Source organism: Carcharhinus amblyrhynchos, chromosome 5 (assembly GCF_965287045.1).
Source record: "Carcharhinus amblyrhynchos chromosome 5, sCarAmb.v2.hapA, whole genome shotgun sequence".
Taxonomy (NCBI): domain Eukaryota; kingdom Metazoa; phylum Chordata; class Chondrichthyes; order Carcharhiniformes; family Carcharhinidae; genus Carcharhinus; species Carcharhinus amblyrhynchos.
In genome coordinates, this window is record NC_137328.1 from 94,372,708 (window position 1) to 94,394,451 (window position 21,744).

At 43.0% G+C, this 21,744-nt stretch overlaps 1 protein-coding gene across 3 annotated transcripts in view; it reads right to left on the reverse strand.

Moving 5' to 3' along the window:
* The window catches only part of LOC145343187 (ras-specific guanine nucleotide-releasing factor 2-like), a 213,633-nt gene that overhangs the window by 103,629 nt on the left and 88,260 nt on the right, over positions 1-21,744 (reverse strand). For all 3 annotated transcript variants that reach the window (XM_080189205.1, XM_080189204.1, XM_080189203.1), the window contains exons 4-5: positions 20,368-20,457; positions 1,728-1,981 (exon numbers count right to left, since the gene is read on the reverse strand). In XM_080189205.1, coding sequence (XP_080045331.1) covers positions 1,728-1,981; positions 20,368-20,457 — 344 coding nt within the window. The remainder of the gene's footprint in view (positions 1-1,727; positions 1,982-20,367; positions 20,458-21,744) is intronic.

Genomic DNA, 21,744 nt, shown 5'->3' on the forward strand with positions numbered 1-21,744 from the left:
AAGATTATGAAGGGAATAGATAAGATAGAAGCGGAGAAGTTGTTTCCACTGGCAGGCAAAACTAGAATTAATGGGCACAGCCTCAAAATGAGGGAAAGCAGATTTAGGACTGAGTTGAGGAGGAAGTTCTTCACACAAAGAGTTGTGAATCTGTGGAATTCCCTGCCCAGTGAAGCAATTGAGGCTACCTCATTGAATGTTTTTAAGGCAAGGAAAAATTTTTGAACAGTAAAGGAATTAAGGGTTATGGTGAGCGGGCAGGTAACTAGGAGAACTCCTGATCCTAGTTCTCATGTTTTTATGTTCTTGGGCTTAGAGGAGATGCGCGGGGAAAGTTTTTCACACTGAGGATGGTGGGTGTTTGGAACGCACTGCCAGTGAAGGTGGTGGAAGCAGGTACATTGTCAATATTCAAGGTATATCTTGATAGACACATGAATGGGAAGTGAACAGAGGGATAGAAACAGTGTATAGGTGCACGCTTGATGGGCCAAAGGGCCTGTTCGTTGCTGTATTATTCTTTGTTCTCTGTTGAATTTGATTCTGTAAATGCTTGTTTTGGATCCATCAATGGCTGGAAACAGTGTGCTTTTAGCTACCCTGTCCTATTCTTCCTTACTTGTAAACACTTCTGCCCCACTCTCCCTCAGTTTCTGCTGTTCAAATGAAAAAAAAACTTTTCAAGTTTTCTTCATGTTCATATTTTCTCATGCCAGGCAGCAATAAAATGAACCTTTATTGTACCCTCTCTAAGAGCTTTGATAGATTTCCTATAGCATGGAGCCCAATACTCCAGCTTATTAAGGTTATATGTCAGCTTATCAACAGTACTTGGCTGTTAGATGTTAGCAGTGTCTCGGTGGATAGCTTAAATGAGAACTTTGTAGTTCAAGCCCCAACTCCAGAAATTTCTGTTTGTAATTCTCAAGCAGGACCTTATTCTGTGAAAAGGCTGGCCAGCACAGTGGCACAGTGGTTAGTACTGCTGCCTCAAAGCACCGGGGCCTGGGTTCAATGTCGGCCTCTGGTCACTGTCAGTGTGGAGTTAGTGCATTCCCCTGTGTATATGTGGGTTTCCTCCGGTTTCATAGAATCTCTAACGTGCAGAAGGCGGCCATTCGGCCCATCGATTCTGCACCAACAACAATCTCGCCCAGGCCCTATTCTCGTAGCCCTGATAATTACCCTGCTAATCCCCCTGACACTAGGATTAATTTTAGCATGGTCTATCAACTTAACCCACATATCTTTGCACTGTGGGAGGAAATTGGAGCACCTGGAGGAAACCCAAGCAGACACAGGGAGAATGTACAAACTCCAGACAGACAGTGACCTGGGTCCCTGGCGCTGTGAGACAGCAGTGCCAACCACTGTGCCATCGTGCTGCCATAGTCTAAAGATATGGAGGTTAGGTGGACAGGCCATGATAAATTGTTCTTTAGTGTCAGGGGGATTAGCAGGGTAAATCTATGGGGTTAAGGGATAGGACTAGGTGGGATTGTTGTTGGTACAGGCTCGATGGGCTGAATGGCCTCCTTCTGCACTGTAGGGATTCTATGATAATCAGAGCAGCCTGTGTGCAAATGTATATTGATGCAATTAAATCGATAGGAGGCCGCTTGTTCTTGCAACATTTAAGAGAAGATGCTTAGTCCAAAATTTATTCAATGTAATTAAATAGGATTTCCGGGTACAAATATTGACGATGCACGTCTTTTGCCAAATACCTGTTGAGGAAAATGCTGCTGACATCATCATGGCTGATGGGGGGCTTCTTTGAGCTGGCAGCCATGCGCAGGGGCCTCAGAAAGCAGTTAACCAGGATGTACAACTGCTGGACATACTCCGACTCTGCCTCCACCATGTTGAAGACAATTTGGTTCCTCTTCCTCATGCTCTCTGCATGTGGGGAGCAAATGTAGTCCTGGACAATCGTCTTCCATTTCCTCCTACATAGCCAGCCCCTCATGAAACTCTGGACCTGTAAGTATCAATGAGAGAAACAAAAAATAAAGATGCCTGAAGAAGTGTTAGTGACTGCACACCTACACAGAATAATCCTCCCTCAGCAAAGAGCACCAGTGTTGCTTTATTTCACAGACTGGCTAATTTTATTTTGCAGTATCCTTGACTAGTGCTTTGCCACACTACAAGCATATCACCATTCTATTTTTGTCACTGAAAACATGAACTGTGGAAGCTATTGAACCTTGAAATTGACATTTCTGCTGATCACGTTCATTTCAATATTTTTAGGCAGGCAATCAGGGAATTTTGAAGATGGATATAAATGCCTGCAGATTTAAAAGAAAATATAATTTCCACATTTTCCTTCATTCATTAAATTTAACAAAGACTTATGTTCTGTGACTCTTGTCAAACACTAATCTGTTAAAAACTTAATGTCTTGTGGGGATCCCCCGATCGACTTTTGCAACCTTGGTGGAAGATTTGAAAAATCCCTCTGTACAGAGGTATTTCTGGAAGCTTCTCTCTTCCCTGCCTTTAATGGATATTAAGAGTAACTGGGGTCTTCACTGCGTCAGTAACTCGCTAACAGTGGGTGGAGTTTGTCACCCAGGTCCACTGTAAATTGTGACATAGGCTCAAAATCCCGTGAGATTCGGGAAACGAGATTCTCACAGGTGAGCTCTTGGTCCCTATTTTCCCTGCCCTCTCTGGTGGCGTTACGAGATTCCCATCCTCACTAAATACATTTTAATACATCTAACTATTATTGACGGGCTTCCCTGCCACATGATCCTCCCTCACTGGATACTCATACCTTACCAACATGACGTCATGAGGTTTATAATGGCTTTACAAGAAAAAGATTCAGTGCTTCTGGCACCACTCCCTGGCACAGGTTGGCACTGCGTCCTGGCACAGGTTGACATTGCCAATCTGGCAGTGCCAAGCTGTGTCAGAGGCAGTGCCAGTGACAGACCCTCCAGGAAGCAGTTAACCAGGATGTACAACTGCTGGTGAGGGAGAGGGGGGGAGAAAGACAATACCTGTGAAGTGGGAGGGAAGAAACTTGCCTGTGAGGCAGGAGGACCGATGCCTGTAAAGGGGTGGGGGGAGATGCCTGTTAATGGGAAGGGAGATTCCTGTGAAGGAGGGAGGGGGAGAAGAGTGCCCACATTATTACCACAGTGGGTGGTGGGGGGAGGGTGGTGGGGTGGTGCTTGGGAAGAGAACCCCTATACCTGTAGTTGGGGGAGGGAGGTAGGTTCTTCATTGCCCATGCGGAGAGTGGCAGGAATTTAATTCCAGCGCTGATCAAGGTACCTTTTGAAGTTCATGCCCCGATCTTTATGGAACCAGCATTGCTGGCTCTATCAGGCCCACCCCACCAGAGTGACACTGCAAACATTTGTTTTTGCCCCATTTGTTTTTGCATTAAGTGGCAAGAAATCTAGTCTGAAAACCTGACTGTGCATCTGGAGAGATACACGCCCATTTTCAATCAGACCTTGCCACTCTGACAAATCATGATAAAATCCCGCTCAACATGGCGTTTCAAGTCCGTATGACTCTTCTACAGAACTATGTTTATCCCTGAAAAAGAGACATTCAGGACAGAATTTTCCTGTCCCACCCACCATGGGAATCATAGCAGGCGGGACGGACCATGCACAGGCCCGATGACCTCCAGCCTTGGGGCGAGCATGGCCAGAAAATCCCACCCACAGACTCGAAACATTAACTCGATTTTCTCTCGACACAGATGCTCATGACATGCTGAGTTTTTCCAGCATTTTTTTGTTTTTGTTTCAGATTCCAACACCTGCGCTATTTTGTTTTTACACTCTAACAGCAAGTTGTTAGAAAGAGTATTCACATTTTGTTTACATATTTGAAAATAAGTTAAGTTAGCTTGCAGTAGTTTCAGGCACTGCATGTGATAACTGCTTACAGGATCACTCACACACACACACACACACACAGAGGATGGATTGAGAAACAGAGAGAAAACAGCAAACCACCTGATGACACACTTGACAAATCCTTTGATGATTACTCTGACACTAAGCAAAGCACCTATAGCAAACAAGCATCATGTTACATCAAAAGTACTATACTATCTACCTAACACACACACACACACACACACACACACACACACACACACACACACACACACACACACACACACACACACACACACACACACACACACACACACACACAGAACTCATAGATTTAACCAAAGTGAAACATAAAATCATGCCAAACAGAATGAGCTGTAATCAAGGAAGCCGGCACTTTTACCTCCAGATCATCAACTGATGGTAATGGTGATTAAAAAAAAACAAAATACTGTGGATGCTGGAAATCTAAAATAAAACAGAAAATGCTGGAAAAACTCAGCAGGTCTGACTTCATCTGTGGAGAGAGAAACAGAATTAATGCTTCAAGTCCAATATGACTTTTCTTCAGAGCTCTGAAGTTGGCAGCTGGCACTAGGAGCTGCTATCCTTTGAATATTGAAAACCCTGGGACAATTAGTTCATCTTGAAAGTCAAAGGGAGGGTGAAAGCATTCAGAGAACTCTGATCCGCCTTCAGACCAGTTTTGTTGTATGAAGTAAAAAGTAAAGTTAAAGTTTATTTATTAGTCACAAGTAAAGCTCTGACGGAGTTGAGGGGGTTGAGCTATGAGGAGAGGCTGAATAAACTAGGCTTGTACTCGTTAGAGTTTAGAAGAATGAGGGGAGATCTCATTGAGACGTATAAGATGATGAATGGGATGAATAGGATAGAGGTGGAGAGACTCTTCCCGCTCAAAAAAGACAGTAGGACTAGGGAGCACAGCCTCAAGATAAAGGGGGGGCGGTTTAGAACGGAGTTGAGGAGGAACTTCTTCACTCAAAGGGTGGTGAATATCCGGAATTCTCTGCCCGTTGAAGTGGTGGAGGCTGCCTCGCTAAATATTTTTAAGAAGCGGGTTGATGGGTTTTTGATAAGAGAGGGGATTAAGGGTTATGGGGAGAGGGCGGGAATGTGGAACTGAGCCACGACAGATCAGCCATGATCTTATTGAATGGCGGGGCAGGCTCGAAGGGCCAGATGGCCTACTCCTGCTCCTATTTCTTATGTTCTTATTAACACTGCAATGAAGTTACTGTGAAATTCCCCTAGTCAGCACACCTTGGCGCCCATTCAGATCAGTGCTGGTTTTGCATTTAACCAGCATATCTTTCACACTGTGGAAGGAAACTGGAGCACCTGAAGGAAACCCACACCAGGGGGAGAACATGCAAACTCCAACAGACAGCGACCCAAGCTGGGAAGCGAACCTGGGTCCCTGGCACTGTGCAGCAGCAGTGCTAATCACTATGCCACCGTGGTGCCGTCCCGTATAATAAGGTTCTGCTGTTTCTGAATCAGATCATCCATTGCAATCTGATTCAGTTGTTGTGAACATGAATCTCTAACTGCAAGTGATTCTCAACAAATCACAGGTGTTATTATTTGGCAGGAGGTTTGAACAGTGCAATGCACCTGCTGGGATCATCTTCAGCTTTTTCTTGTACGATCTTTTCATACAGAGGTTTTGGAGTTGTAACAGCATTCTTTGAAGTCTCTGAGTGCATTGTTTGATAATTTGACAGCTATTGATTCTAATGGATGATGAGCTGTTTCAATATTCACCGCATTCCAGCCATAGATATAAGCCTCAAATTTAGCACAGACAAATTTATTGTTGATCTGTGTGTAAGTCATTTCTGCTGCTGTTAATCATACAATCATAGAGTTGCTCCAATGCAGAAGTACACCATTTGGCCCACTGAGTCTGCACTGACTCTCCGACAGAGCATCTTACCCCACTAATCCCCCTAACCCACACATTTTGGGATAGTAAGGGGCAATTTAGCGTGGCCAATTAACCTAACTTGCATATCTTGGGACTGTGGGAGGAAATAGGATCACCCATAGGAAACCCATGCAGGCACAGGAAGAATGTGCAAACTCCTCACAGATTGTCACCAAAGGCTGAAATCGAACTTGGGTCCCTGGTGCTATGAGACAGCAGTGCTAACACCGTGCCACCGTGCCAGTTAGATACTATTAAACAAGTGTTAGCAGATCCCAGAGAATGTCTATAGATAGTCTAAGAATCAAGTCCCATGTTTAGAAAGTGACCCAAAGATCATGGTGTAGGGAGGTTAATACATGGGATTGCAGGAATAGGGCAAGAGTGGGCCTGAGTGAAATCCTCTTTCAGAGAGTTGGCACAGAATCGATGGACTGAATAGCCTCCTTCTGCACGAAATTAATTCTATGAATTCTATGATTTAAACAGATTACAGAGCAAGCAAGTTGCTCATTAGGCATGATTCCAACCAATCTTTTGAGGGTTGAACACATGATTGACTAGTTTCAGTGATACATCATCATTTATTAGCATATCCCGTCTGTTAACTCCTTAGACTACACCTCCCCCAAATATGCTATCCTACTTTTTAACAACAACATGAAACTACAGGCAGGATTTTACAGTCTCACTCGAGCAAGACCAGAAATTCCCAACCGAAATCAACAGACATTTTTGTTGTCTGCACCTTGCCCCCTCCAATTCTGTGACAGGCGAGGCAGTAAAATGTCAGCATATGTCTAAGTATTTACATTACATTTCTGTAATTCCCTCTTTTCACAATTCCAGATTCTGCTCAATTCCAACTCTTCTCCTCCCAAATCGAAATGCTGGGGGATTCAGTCTCCCACAGTATTCTCGGCCCTTAGGGGAGATAGCATGGAAATTCCTTTAGCATCATCTGTAAAATTGTTCATTTTATCAATAATGCAGCATCAGCATAACTGGAAAGCTGAGTGCAGGTTTCAGGATGCCTGAACTGCAAGGATAAAGAAGTCTTGAGAACAAAAGACTGACCCAAAGGTGAAAACTGAAGAGAATCAATCTTTGTGCTTCTGGGGCCATAAGAGAAGAGCTCAGGGCATCCTAAAGAATTGTTGTTCCCTCAAAGGATTTTAGGAAGAAACCTCAGAAGAGAAATGATCCTTAACTTCAGGAAAAGCTATCACAATTCTACCTTCTGCTGCTGTTTCAGAGATTGAAAAGGCATTGGAGATCTGAGATTTCAATGAACTGAGACAACAAAGGAAAAAATGACCAACTTCCTGTAAGACTATCAGGAAAAGATGATTTCCCAGTGATTTTTTGCGAGGACCATCCACTTTCTGCAGGCCGTGGTGTGAGGGCCATGTTTTTCTCTGTGGGGGTTACACCACTGTAGGCAATGGGAATTGCCTGAGAATACGGAGACGAGACATCCTCACCTTCTGTGGTGAGAGAAATTTCCTGTTGACAGTCAGCCCTGGGACCAGGCTGCTGCACAGAATTCTGCAGCTTCAGAAGTGCTAAAGCTTCTGGCACAGCTCCTGTGCTGACCTCCAGTTCTGAAGTGCAAAACTTTAACTCTTCTTCTGAACTGAAGAATGGGTGCGAATTGACTTTCATCCTGGGACGATACCAACTCTTTAGCAATGTGATCCTCCATGGATCTTAACTTTAACTCAGGCAAAACATTTTCTCTGGAAGATCCCTCATGATCAACGAGAGCTAAAGTAAGCAAAACTCAGTAGATTCACTGGAATGAAGATCTGAATGGTGCTCAGCAACTAAAAGCACATCTGATTCTTCTAATAAGACAAATGATACTTCATAAGATGCATCCATCAATGGGAAAACTAAATTCTTCTCTAGACCCTCAACCTCACAAGATCACTCAGTACTGCAAGGGATTCTTCTTCATCACTCTCGAGGCTGAGCCAAATCAGGTCTAGATAGAGATGCCTTCTGTACTCTGGCTGCAGCCCGTTCTGTATCCTCCGCCTCTGGCCTTACTTTATGAAAAACTGAGAGACTTATAACTTACCTGGAACTACCCTGGGTCTAGTGGATGGTGTCTCTGTGAAGGAAAGGAACTTACTGCTGAGTAGGTAAACTACTTCTGCTTCTAACAGCCAAATTACCTCAGCATCTAAGATTAGGTGGATTGGCCATGCTAAATTGCCCCTTAGTATCAGGGGAATTAGCTAGGAAAAATGTATGGGGTTATTAGGATAGGGCCTGGGTGGAATTGTGGTCGATACAGATTCAATGGGCCAAATGGCCTCCTTCTGCATTGTAGGGTTCTGTGACTCTATAAAGTGGTTGAAGATTGTTGCAGGAATGACAGCAAGTCATTCAAATGATGAGCCTCATCTGTTTTCTCTATCATTTCTGGAAGTTTCCCAGCATCGACACTCAACAAGGATGTATGCGTATTGTGAAGAATGTAGAGAGAATCGTTGATCCCTGTAGCTGAAAGCAGCATACTCCTACCCTGGATTAGAAAGTCTGTGCCACCAAGACCTGGTAACTTGATGGATAAAGGTCAGCGAGGGTGATTTGCTAATATGTTAACAGTCACACTCCAGTATCAATTTTAAAAGAAGTATGAAAGCCTTGAACTTGTACTGTAACTGGACAATTGTCTGGATTAAGATTATCTGCCTCCCCTAGGAACTCTAAATGCTTTTCATTTCTGGATTCTCCACTTCTTGGGAGGAATGTGTTTCATAAATATTTGCTGGTCTGCAAATTTGACTAAACTTTCTGGATTTGCAGAAATGCTTGACATGTCAAGCTTTGCCACAATGGAACATTAATCCCCAAGTTATTGTAAGCACTGGTTAAAATGTGCTCTTTCCATTACTAAATAATACTTTGGAATAAAATAGATTTTAAAGTCTTTAATAAGGGAATCAAAACCTATGGTGGATTACTGCACACACTGCTACTGGACCTAGTATATAAAGAAAATAACTAATTTGCAGCCTTGGCTCTTTTTTATGAAGTCCTCACTCTGCTCAGTTCCGGAGAACATGGCGCTTCCACAAGTCCCACTGCTGGCCTCTCTGTGGACCCTCCAGGCAATCAAGTGGGCAGAGCAAGGGGAGGGACTGCTCACTCTGTACGGTCATCGTTTCCTCACCCCAGTGTGCTCCACCACCAAAATTTCTCCAGCAGCTTTCTTCACTCTGTGGATCCTTCAATAACACCGATGTGTCTCTTACATCAATGCGCCCATTAATACCGCCATGTTCTGTGAGATTAAGTCATTCTGCCTTGGGCACTGGGCGTGGAACTTAGTTCTCAGACAGATTATAGACACACACTCTGCTTAACACTTACTCCTTAATGCTACTTGTAAATAGGTTATAAAGTAGGCCTGTAACTATTAAGCATTATTCCAACCTTTTTTCTCAGAGAAAGAGCGAACGAGAGAGAACATGAGAGAGAAAATGACTGACTGGTGTCAGCGGTACATCAGCATCTACGTCATACATTAGCATATCCCATCTGTTAACCCCTTATCCTGCATTAGGTATTGCCAAGAGTTATAAAGATTATCCACTTTCATTAACATATCTAAGAATAACAAGCTAATCTTGCTGTTTACTGGATCAAACTGAGGAGAGAGAAAATGATAGGAAAAAACAAAGGGATCACCTGACAAGTCAGATGACGGATTCCAAGATGATTTTGCTCAGGTGTTATGCACCCACAACAAACATGCATCTCACACTGCATTCACCAACATTACCGCAGAGAAGTGGGAGAAGCACTCAGCAAAGTCTCAACAGGAGTTTCCATTGACATGCCATTGACGTAATGGCAAGCAATTGTGGGAGAGCTTGAGCAAATTCCCTGCAAAAGTTTCAGCACACTGTTCACCTTGAAAGAACAGAATTTAATGTGCAAAAGAAGCTGCCAGAAGAGGTGGCAGAGACAGGTGTCAGCAAGGACAAATTGGGCCAAAGGGTCTGTGTCTGTGCTGTATATCTCTATGAATATTTTAAAAGTAAAGTCACCACAGTCCCAGGCTGTGACTGATGGCGATTTAACCTCAGGTGAGGGGCAAGGTTGAGAAAACCTTCATGAATAACCTCAGCTAGTACGGGAATTGAAGTCATGCTGCTGCCGTGACTGTATCAGAAAACCAGCTGTCCAAGCAATACATCTACTTACTGCTGCTGTTTGCGCAATGGAAGAGTACAACTTATACTTAATGATGATGGCCCTGATTTGATTTGATTTGATTTATTTTTGTCACATGTATTAACATAACAGTGAAAAGTATTGTTTCTTGCATGTTATACATACCATTCATAAAGAAAGAAGTAAGAGAGTGCAGAATGTAGTGTTACAGTCATAGCTAGGGTACAGAGAAAGATCAACTTAATACAAGATAAGTCCAGTCAAAAGTCTGACAGCAGCAGGGAAGAAGCTGTTCTTGAGTCGGTTGGTACGTGACCTCAGACTTTTGTATCTTTTTCCCAAAGGAAGAAGGTGGAAGAGAGAATGTCCGGGGTGCGTGGGGTCCTTAATTATGCTGGCTGCTTTGCAGAGGCAGCAGGAAATGTAATAGAGTCAATGGATAGGAGGCTGGTTTGAGTGATGGATTGGGCTACATTCATGACCTTTTGTAGTTCCTTGCAGTGTTTAGCAGAGCAGGAGCCATACCAAGCTGTGTTACAACCAGAAGGAATTCTTTCTATGGTGCATTTATAAAAGATGGTAAGAGTTGTAGTTGACATGCTAAATTTTCTTAGTCTTCTGAGAAAGTAGAGGTGTTGGTGGGCTTTCTTAACCTGGAAAAATGTTGTGGGTACTAATGTACAAACACTTAATGCCCTTGTCTGAATGTCATCCCTCCTATTTTAGGGAAGCCAGTTTCAAAAGAAATGAATCAATGCCTTCTGTAAGCTTTGGAGAAAATAATTATTCGCAAATGGGTTAGATGTTTCACATTTGATCATTTAGATCCCCTATAAATTCAAACTGATTTAGGAACTAAGTGATAAATAATTTAATTATAAATTAGTTATTAGATAATTACATCTAATAGTGAAATTTAATAATTTAGTTCACGACTAAACAATTTAGAAGCTAAAGGAGTTCTATTAAGTCATATTAAGCACGTTTTATTATTTTGCATGGATACGTATGACAGTATACAACATTAGATCTTAACAAATCATTTAATAACTTGGTGCGACTCCTGCTGAATGTAAAGGAGTTGAAATTGGTCCATGCCCGCAGTGCAAAATGTTCCAGTTTTTATTTTCCATTGACTTGGAAAACTTTTTTTTAAGTTCAACCCAGATAAAAACAGCAGTAAAACAGAAATAAGCCTTCAAAATAGTATAAGGTATCATTTTGTGATCTTCAGTGAAGAGAAGATTAATCCCAGTGAAAAATCAGCAGCCGATTTGCTGTAAGCCTGTTTTGGGCTGTTGGTATCGACTAACTTCATCCTCACATTGTATTACCAATAGAAGGATAAATGCTGCAATAGTATTTGATCCACTAGATGGAGTGCTCACCAATACTGTGCAGTATTTGTAACATCTCCATGGCCAGGTGTTGCGATGAGGACATTACCCAACGTACATTCCTGCATCCCAGCATACATTTCAGAGGCCAATCTGCCTCCCATTGATAGGCTTACCCTGCTTTAATTTTTCAGTCCACGGACCTTGCATTTGCATTAGATGGAATGTTTGTACGTCTTTAGCTCTTAGAGCTGCTGGCTAATTGGAAACCAGCAGTTCTGTTGCAGACCAGAAACCGTAAAATCTTGCCCCAGGTCAATGGACCTTTCTATGGTCCGCCTCTCGTCTGCTCTCATTCCTATGATGGGTGGGATGGTAAAATTCCAGCCATAGAATCTCTACAGTGCTGGAGGTCATTTGGCCCATTAAGCCTGCCCCAACCACCCAGGCCCTATCCTTGTAACCCCACATCATTACCCTACTAATCTTTCTGATGGTAAGGGGCAATTTAGCATGGCCATTCAACCTAACCTGCACATCTTTGGACAGTGGAAGGAAACCGGAGCACCCGGAGGAAATCCATGCAGACACTGGGAGAATATGCAAATTCTGCACAGTCACCCAAGTCTAGAATCGATCCCGGGTCCCTGGCGCAGTGAGGCAGCTGTGATAACCATTGTGCCACTGTGTCACCTTCACTGTGTTGTGGAAGGTTGGGGACAAGAGTAACTAGAGATATCCCTAAGCCTAGGTAAGTCTGGGATCTCACTGAGGGTCAGGTTGGTATGCCTGGTGAAAGGTAGGGTGGGGGGGGCATGTTGTTCATGGTAGAGGCAAAAGTATGGAATGTGGCCTCTAATTGGCCCAGGGAACCCAAGAATCCAAAATGCCCCAGCCCCCGCCACTCACTGACCGGCATCCTGCAGGCTTAAATTTGCCAGGCTGCATGTTGGTTCAGGCCTCTCCTTCTGCCTTTGAAATCGGAGAGGTGGCCTTCACTTAGACATTAGTTGTCCAGCTTCCAACTGGGGCATGTGCGATAGGCCCACTGGACGTTTCCCCTGCCGCTGGTAAAATCATGGTGGAGGCAGGGGCTGGGTGGGCCATAATGAGTCCACGCGCCTGTTTTTCTCCTCATGGGTACCCCATGAAACCCAGTCCCCTGTTTCACATTTGATGGAAGAATGCAAATAGCATGTGTGTCCATGCAGCCTGCTCTATTTCCATTGGCAACCAATCTGGATATGCTCAAAGTTATTTACAAAGTTACTTGGAATCAAATTCTTTTGCCAAGTACATCAGTGCAGTTTGTGCTAGATTCCATATTTCGCCATGAACTCTCTTTGGCATGTGCCACTTACACAGCAGCAGCACATCATCCTTCTTACCGTTGCTGCAGAATGTGTTTGCCTTATTGGGATGCAGTCTTGTTAACATCACTGGAATGTCCAGTCTGATGTCTGGTTATTCATTACAAAACAAATAAGAAACTTGTTTAAAACAGGGTTGCTATGCTTTCAGTTACGAAATGTGCAGTCTCATTTTGGAATGATTTATCTATCCAATGCACAGCCAGGAAATATTTCTCCAGCAACTGTTATAAAAAAATTCCTGAGGCCAGTGATAGCTGGGATCTTACTTTGCAATGGCAAGTGCAACAGGGAGGGACTCCATCGATTTTGTTCTACATTTTGGGGGTATTTTAGTATTTGCAGTGACCTGGAACCTGTCACAAGAGGTGTTACTGTTGAAATGCTGGTGAAAGATCAGTGGGCCCCAGGCCCTTAAGTGGCCAAAAGGTAATTTATTTTTAACTATCACTTCCAGAGGAACGAGGCCCACATTTGGAGACAATGCCTTCTCAGGTTGATTAATTTTACTCACCAATCTCACTTTGGAAGGCCCCATACAGAACCCAGAGACACTCCCAGCGGACTCTGGATCCACTGGGCAGAGGAGCCATGCTGACTTGAACCCCTGAGGTTGCATCCCCATTGAAACCTTTGAAATAATATCAGAAAATAAGATAGGAATGGGGATGCAGACGGCAGTTACGACCAAACTCTGAGGGTACTTTGCTCTACCTCCCAACCATTTCTCCTGCCCCCTTGACTGCCTCCGTCAAATCAGACTGATTGATTGACGCAGTAGTTAGCACTGCTGCCTCACAGTGCCAGGGACCCCAGGTTCAATTCCAGCCTCGAATCAGTGTGTGTGTGGAGTTTGCACATTCTCCCCATGTCTGCATGAGTTTCCTTTGGGTGCTCCAGTTTCCCCCCACACTCCAAAGATGTGCAGATTAGGTGAATTGGCCATGATAAATTGCTCCATAGTGTCAGGGGGATGAGCAGAGTAGATATGTGAGGTTTCGAGGATAGGCCCTGGGTGGGACTGTGATCAGTGCAGGGTCAATGGGCTGAATGGCCTCCTTTGGTACTGTAGACATTCTATGATTCCTAAATCCTGGACTTGTCATTACTTTGTCCTTGGGAAGACTGAAGTTATTTGCTTTGACTCCAGCCACAGATTGCACACTTCTCACATATTTCACTTCCTTGAGCTCAAACAGAATACTAGCAATCTGGGCATCTAATTAATATTGCGAGGGTGGGGGAAATCTTATAAAAAAATTACTAAGTGCCAAACAAGCATGAAAACAGGAGAGAATCACGCCCTCTTTTTTCAGCAAGAGAAAAATTCGAATCTTATTTGAAAAAAAATTAGGCAAAGTGCAATTCTTGCCAGTAGGAGGAGTGGACGGACTCTATTCTCACTGGGAAGCTGGCTGCTGACTGCTAGAGGGTGCAATTGCACATGTGCCTAATCTTCCAAAGCACTATGTACTATTGTATATATGAAGGTCATCGGGTTCTCACTTGCCCGAACATCGCCTCCCCATCCCAAGATTATCCACCCAAATGCAGCCTCTCCCAATTGCTGCCCCTGTTCAGCACCCCTACCCCATTCGATCACCATTCTGGCAAACCTCAATTACAGAATACACTTCCCATGCGCTGACTCCCCTTCAGACCCTGTCTCTTCCCCTTAGGCCCCATTCCTTCAAATTGCCCAGTGCCTGGCAGGCATCGTGAGGGTCACAGGCTGGAATTGTCCCCTGCCCCTGACTACCCAGGGGGCTTCAATGGTTTCCAGTCCCATCGGCGAGGCCATCGTGTCAGGCCCCATTGGTGGGAACCATAGGCTGATCCTTGCAGGTAAGGAATTCCACCAGAGAGGCCATTAAGGCAAATGAGTCCGGACGATTGAGAAGGGAGCAAGGCTGATTACACCAGCAACCTAGTGCCAGTATCATCGCGAGACCCGAGAAACCAGTTTTTGGCCTCTGTCACAATCTTACTGGCAAGATCGCCCCCACTGAGCTTTAACCCTCCCCATCAACAAAACTGCTACTTCCACCTCTATAATACTGGAATCCTCTGCCCCCATTTTCAGCTCAAAACCCAAGGCATTTGTCACCTCCGGCTTCTTCTTTTAATTTCACAGCAAGCAATTAAAAAGGCAAGTGTGTTGGCCTTTATTGCAAGATGCTGAGTTTAAGAGTAAAGATGTTGTATTGCAGTTACATAGAGCCTGAGTGAGACCACACCTGGAGTATTGTGTGCAGTTTTGGTCTTCCCTAAGGAATGATACACCTGCTATAGAGGCAGAGCACAAATGTTCACTAAGTTCATTCCTGGGATAAAGACATTGTGCTATGAGAATGATTAAACAACTGGGCCTTTTCTCTCTGGAGTTTTCTTTAATCCATTTGTGGGACATGGGCATTGCTGGCTGGCCAGCATTTTATTGCACAGGTTGGTGGTGAACTGAATGGCTTGTTAGGCTATTTTAGAGGGCAGTTGAGAGTCAAGCACATGACTGTGGCTCTGGAGTCACATGAAGGCCAGACCAGGTATGGATTTTTCCCTAAAGGACATTAGTGAATGACTTTCGAGTTTAAGTTTCAAGTTTATTTATTAGTGTCATAAGCAGACTTACATTAACGCTGCAATGAAGTTACCATGAAAATTCCCTAGTCGCCATACTCCGGCGCCTTTTCAGATGCACTGAGGGAGAATCTAGCATGGCTAATGTATCTAACCAGCATGTCTTTTGGACTATGGGAGGAAACCGGAGAATCTGGAGGAAACCCACGCAGACACGGGGCGAATATGCAAACCCCACACAGGCAGTGACCCAAGTCGGAATTGAACCTGAATCCCAGGCGCTGTGAGGCAGCAGTGCTAACCACTGCACCGCCATGAACAATTTTCAATTTTTCTATGTTTCCTTTGTAAGTTGATTTCATTCAGACATGCAAACTTCCTACAGGGTTCTACAGAATAGATGCAGGAAGGGTGTCTGCCCTGGCTGGGGAGAGGGGAATCTATTACCAGAAGACACAGTTTCAGAATAAGAGGCAGGCTATTTAGGACTGAGATGAGGAAGAATTTCTTCATTCAGTGGGTGGTGAATCTATGGAATTCTCTGTCCCAGAGGGCAGTGGTGGTTCAGTCATTGGAAATGTTCCAGACTGAGATCAATGGATTTCTACATTGAAAAACATTGAGAGAAACAAGGATAGCACAGGAAAGCGATGTTGGAGTAGAAGATCAGCCAATTATCTTGTTGAATGGCAGAAGGCTGATTGCCCTATTTCTGTTCCTATTTCTTAAGTTTTTACATTCACTCTCTGCTGGCCTCTCGTTCATCACCCTCCATTAACCCCCTAATCTCTCTTTTGGATAGATCATTATTTGCAGAGTCTTTCTCCACCTCTGCCCCAAAACTCTACATCCCTCGCTCCATTTTCTAAGACCCTTTTCAAAATCCATCTCTGGCCTTTGACCAATTCTCCAATTTTTTGCATGCAATGCACCTTTGGATTTTTTTTATCATTGAAGGCGTTATATAAATGCAAGTCGTTCTGGTTAGTCTCACTTGTGTCACTGTGCAAAGACTACATTTTGGAACATATGGAGTACCACGCATTCTCACAATTATTTCGGCATGGGCATTAAATGCTGGTCTTGCAAGTCGAGCTTACATTCCACGGACACAAAAAAATAGTTCCCAGATGTGGACAAAATGGGCAAGGTTCCTCACTATCAACATTGGGGCACGGTGGCACAGTGGTTAGCCTCACAGCACCCAGATTTGGGACTCAGGTTTGGCTTCCCAGCTTGGGTCACTGCCTATGCGGAGTCTGCACATTCTCCCCGTGTCTGCGTGGGTTTCCCCTGGGTGCTCCGGTTTCCTCCCACAGTTTGAAAGACGTGCTGGTTAGGTGCATTGACCCGAACAGGCGCCGGAGTGTGGTGACTAGAGGAATTTCACAGTAACTTCATTGCAGTGTTAATGTAAGCCTTATTTGTGACTAATAAATAAACATTACTTTAAATGCCACAAAATTACCATTTATACTTTTACTAGTACTTCCAAACCAGCTTGCTAAGTACACTGGCCGGAACTTTCCAGTGATTCACACCCCAGTGTGACACACCCGCTGCAGGTTTCCTACCAGTGAGGAGCACATTCAACAGCAAAATCGGCTGACAACAGCAGGATCAGAAGATCCCATTGCTGGCCAATGGCGGGCCACCTCTGCCATCACAAAGCACGCAGCAGGTTGCACGGACATCCCATCCACTTAAAGAAAAATGGTCATTTTCTTCTTATGATTGCCAATGCGTGTGGCTTTATGAATGTAATGCTGCCTCCCTCCTGCATATTGAAACTGTACAACGAATGGATTCGGTAAACTTGGTGGTGGGATTGAAAGCAATCTGTTTGAATATCAGTGTAATGCCAAGCACCTCATTTAGCTGTGTTTTCCACATTCATACCTTCATACTCCAAGTTGTCTTAAAGACCTGACAAACACTTTGGATGGTGAAATTTATTTGGACAGTACAGATAATACCATTGGCAGTTCCATCCACACTCCACAGCCGAGTGTGAAAGAGGTTGCTGATGCACTGTTTTCTATTTTGTGGCCTCACCCTAGACTAAGTTCACCCCAAAGTGTTTGCCAAACTTTTGTGCATTTTTTATTCATTTGTGGATCATGGGTGTCACTGGCTGGCCAGCATTTATTGCCCATCCTTAGTTGCCCTTGGAGGCATTTGAGAATCAACCACATTGCTATAGCCTACATGTAGGCCAAACTGGGAAAGGACAGCAGATTTCCTTCCTTAAAGGACATTAGTGAACCAGATGGGTTTGACAATAGTTTCATGGTTTATTCATAATAAGTTCTTAATTCCAGATTTGTTTTTATTGAATTCAAATTGCACCATTTGCTGTGACGGGATTCAAACCCAGGTCCCCAGGACATTAGGTGAGTTTCTGGATTGGTAATCTAGCCATTGCCTTCCCCATTACTTATTAACAGTGCAATGACGCCTTAAGTCATGTTCAAGTTTGTTTGTAATGTTAGACTAACAGACATAATGCAGAGCTCCTTCATTCTTCTAAAAGAAAAGTTTATAAAACATCTTTCAACAAATATAATTGATTTCCCCAGTCTAGCAACCAGTTACCTCTTTCTGTTCTTCTGTTGGTTGGATGAGCTTTAGCAATTCTTGCTCTGAAGTATTCACTGAAGTATGTTAAACAAGAGAAAATAAATACCAAAACCAGATTCAGCTTGATTCAACAATCCTAATTGGGTTTGATGAAGTAGAATGGATCGCTCATCTGGAGCATAAACGCCAGTAGAGACCAGTTGTCCCCGCTTTTTTGCTGTAAACTCTACATAATTCTGGATAATCTGCCAAAATTGTGCTCCCAATAGCTGTTACGCCACAGCTTAACATTATCAACCCTTCCAGTTAAAGGGATCTGAATAGGGACAAATGAAAATGCCATTGTGCTGAGTTATATCCTGATGCGAATGGAAGTCCAGGAGCAATAGTTGCAAGATTTAACAAGAAGAAGGACTGCAAAACCAAAACAGATTCATCAAATCCTAATTCAATGGAAAAGGGGGGGACCTTCAGGTCAGCAGACAATATTCCAGAGCAGTTAAAGCAATTTTGTGATCATGAGAAGTAAGGCCAGAGAATTAAGGAACAATCACACAAATCAGGAACAAAATGTTCTTAAGGGCAAGCAAATGACTCAAAGGATAACAGCAGGGATATATCACAGGGTAGGATGGCAGTTCAGAACCATCGCTTACCTCAGAGTATAAAGATTTAACATAAAATATAAGCTTAAAGAGAGCACCACTGCAGGTTCTTTCCAGTCTCTTGGAAAAAGATATAAAGTAAATTACTATTTAATATCTTCAAAACTATTGCTTGGTATCCAGACTTTGATCAGAAGTATTAAATCATTTAAAATAAATGCAGATGTGTCCACAATGTTAACTTGATATTGTCAAGAGACCGGTCATTTCCCAAAAATATAGTCAGATATTTCCTGAGCAAAGATTGACAATCTCAAACTATTGTCTTAACGTAATACTCCTTTGTTTACTCATACAATAGAGGCGATGGCCTAGTGATATTATTGCTAGAATATTAATCCAGTAACTCAGCTAAAATTGTGGGGATCTGGGTTTGAATCCCACCACTGCAGATAGTGGAATTTGAATTCAATTTACTGATGAACATGAAACGATTGTCAATTGTCAGAAAAACCTATCTGGTTCACTAACGTCCTTTAAGGAAGGAAATCTGCTGTCCTTACCTGGTCTGACCTACATGTGGCTGCAGAACCACAGCAATGTGGTGGACTCTCAATTGCCCTCGGACAACTAGGGATGGACAATAAATGTGCCTATGTCCCACAAATGAATTTGAAAAAAAAACAAGGCCAGTCAAAGTTAATGGGAGTAAAAGACTCGGCAATACATCCTGAAGTTGTATTCCAAAGTTACCCTTCAGCCATCAACTTCCACTCAATAACCACACCGTCCCTCGTGCATAGAAAGACGTTTCAGAGTTTGGGACCTGACTAAGCAAAACAATGCCACACCTTCACATGCAGAAAACACTTGAGCCATAAACAAAATAAAACAGAAAGTGCTGAAAATAAACAATAGGTTAGGCAGCATCTGTTGAGAGAGAAACAGAGTTAACATTTCAGGTCAATAAATCTTTCATCCACAGTATTCTGCTGTTAGAATCTGTCATGTGGAAATGCTGGTGTTGGATTGGGGTGGTCACAGTAAGACGTTTCACAACACCAGGTTAAAGTATAAAAAGGTTTATTTGGAATCACGAGCTTTTGGAGCACAGCTCCTTCATGAAGGCATTGGATTTTAACCGGGTGTCGTTAGAATCTGTGACTCATATTTTGCATACACATTCCTCTCAATTAACCTTAAACTTGTTTGGACGTTGAGGATGTAGAAAGATGGAAATTTACATAATTGGATCAGTTTTCTTGAGATAGTAGCAAGCATTCCACTAACGATAATAGTAAAAAGTCCACCGATTCCTTGCCTTCCTATTCCGGGGCTAACTGGCTAACTTAAAAGTCTCAATGTGTGGACATGATATTTGGAAGTGGCATGAACAAATGAAAGCAGTGAACAGACAGTTCATCCCAACTGCCAGACAGGGCTATTGAATCTTTTGCAGGGTTGTATTTAGGTTCACACATGTGTGGCTCACACATTCTGTACAGCTGGTGTACCTTGAGTTGCACCAGTCTATCCCTTCCTGTGCAGGAGAGAACCTGTTGCTCAGGCTTCCAAGAAAGGAGTTTAGACCATTTGATATTTTTTCACTTCCAGGTACATTTTAAATCGCCTCTACGACGGTTGAAATGAAGGTTCAAGCGAAGGAAACTTCCAGTAATTAGATGTGACAACAAAAAGAACACTTCACAGGGATGATACCGCACATCCTATAAATACAGACTTGTTCAGAAAATAATAACTTCTTCATTTGAATGCTCAAGCTACTAGATTCAACGCATCATTTGAAGTGAACCTGAAAATGTCATTAAGCATCAGTTTTTTAAAAAAAATTATCCATGTTCGTAACTCTATTCATTACTATATTACCTTTTTAATCTTCTTAATGTCTGGGTCTTCATCCTCTGGGTTGCCTTGGTAAGGCCGCATCCGTTCTTTAGTCTTGTTGACAGCAACAATCTTAGTAAGAAAAGAATAAAAATCACAATAAGGATGGATGTATCTCTTAGATAGATTCCCAGGCTGTACAGTGATATTTGATCAGCCTTGGCACTTACTGCATCATCTATTGCTCTGGTTTCCTCCCACAGTCTGAAAGACGCGCTGGTTAGGTGCATTGGCCATGCTAAATTCTCCCTCAGTGTATTCAAACAGGCGCCGGAGTGTGGCGACTAGGGGATCTTCACAGAAATTTCATTGCAGTGTTAATGTAAGCCTACTTGTGACACTAATAAATAAACTTAAACTATTTAAATCTGCTCATTGTGAATTATTGGTCTATTATTTACCAATTTCAATGAACATTTTCAGCAGCTGAGGGGTCTCGGCTGAAGATTTAAAATAGAGAGGAGGAGACACTTTGTGACATGAGAGTTGTAAGCTGGTAGAATTCACATTCAGGATTAGTCACTGAAACAGAAACTATGTCAATATTTAGGATTGCTATTGAGATAGGCAAGTGACTGGAATGATCTTGGAACAGCTTTGGCAAATGCAATTAGATCTATTTGCTCATGTAAAGGGTATTTACCGACACAAACTCTTTGGACTGAAAGGCTTGTCCTATGTTGTAATTCCTACATTCTTATGAATGACCACTACTATTAGGAACATAAGAATAGCAAGACTAGGGCCTTTATTCCCTCAAGCCTTCTGTGCCATTCAATAAGATCATGGTTGATCTGTGGCTTAACTTCACATTCCAGCCTTTGCTCGATATTCGTTAACAGACTTTAGTTAAGAAAAATTTATCAATACCAACCTTCTGAATTCTAGGGAACAAAATATCAGTTTTTAATCTCACCATTGGCTGCCAGAGAGATCTTCCAGTCCTGCCAATGTCTGCATCATTTTCAGGGAATCTGCTGGGATCTTCCAGGTAGCCTTTCCAGCAGCAAGAGCTGGAAAATCCTGCCCTTAGTCTCTCTGCAGCTCTTTGCAATTTTATGCTTCCATTTACACTATCTTTGACCTATCAGCTAATTTGGATATGTGGCCTTCTATTCAACCACCTAAGTAGTTAATAAATATAATAACAGTTGAGATGCCACTGGACACATCCTCCCAATTAAAATAACTGATGGTTAGTTCTACTCCTTAACTCCTGCCCCTCAGCAAATTTCCTTATCAAATCAATCATTTGCTTTCTACTTCAGGAATTTCGTGTTTAACTAACAGAATTTATGAGGACTTCAGCAAACGCTTTCCGGAAGTCTATATGACTAACTTCCATAGACATTTCTCTGT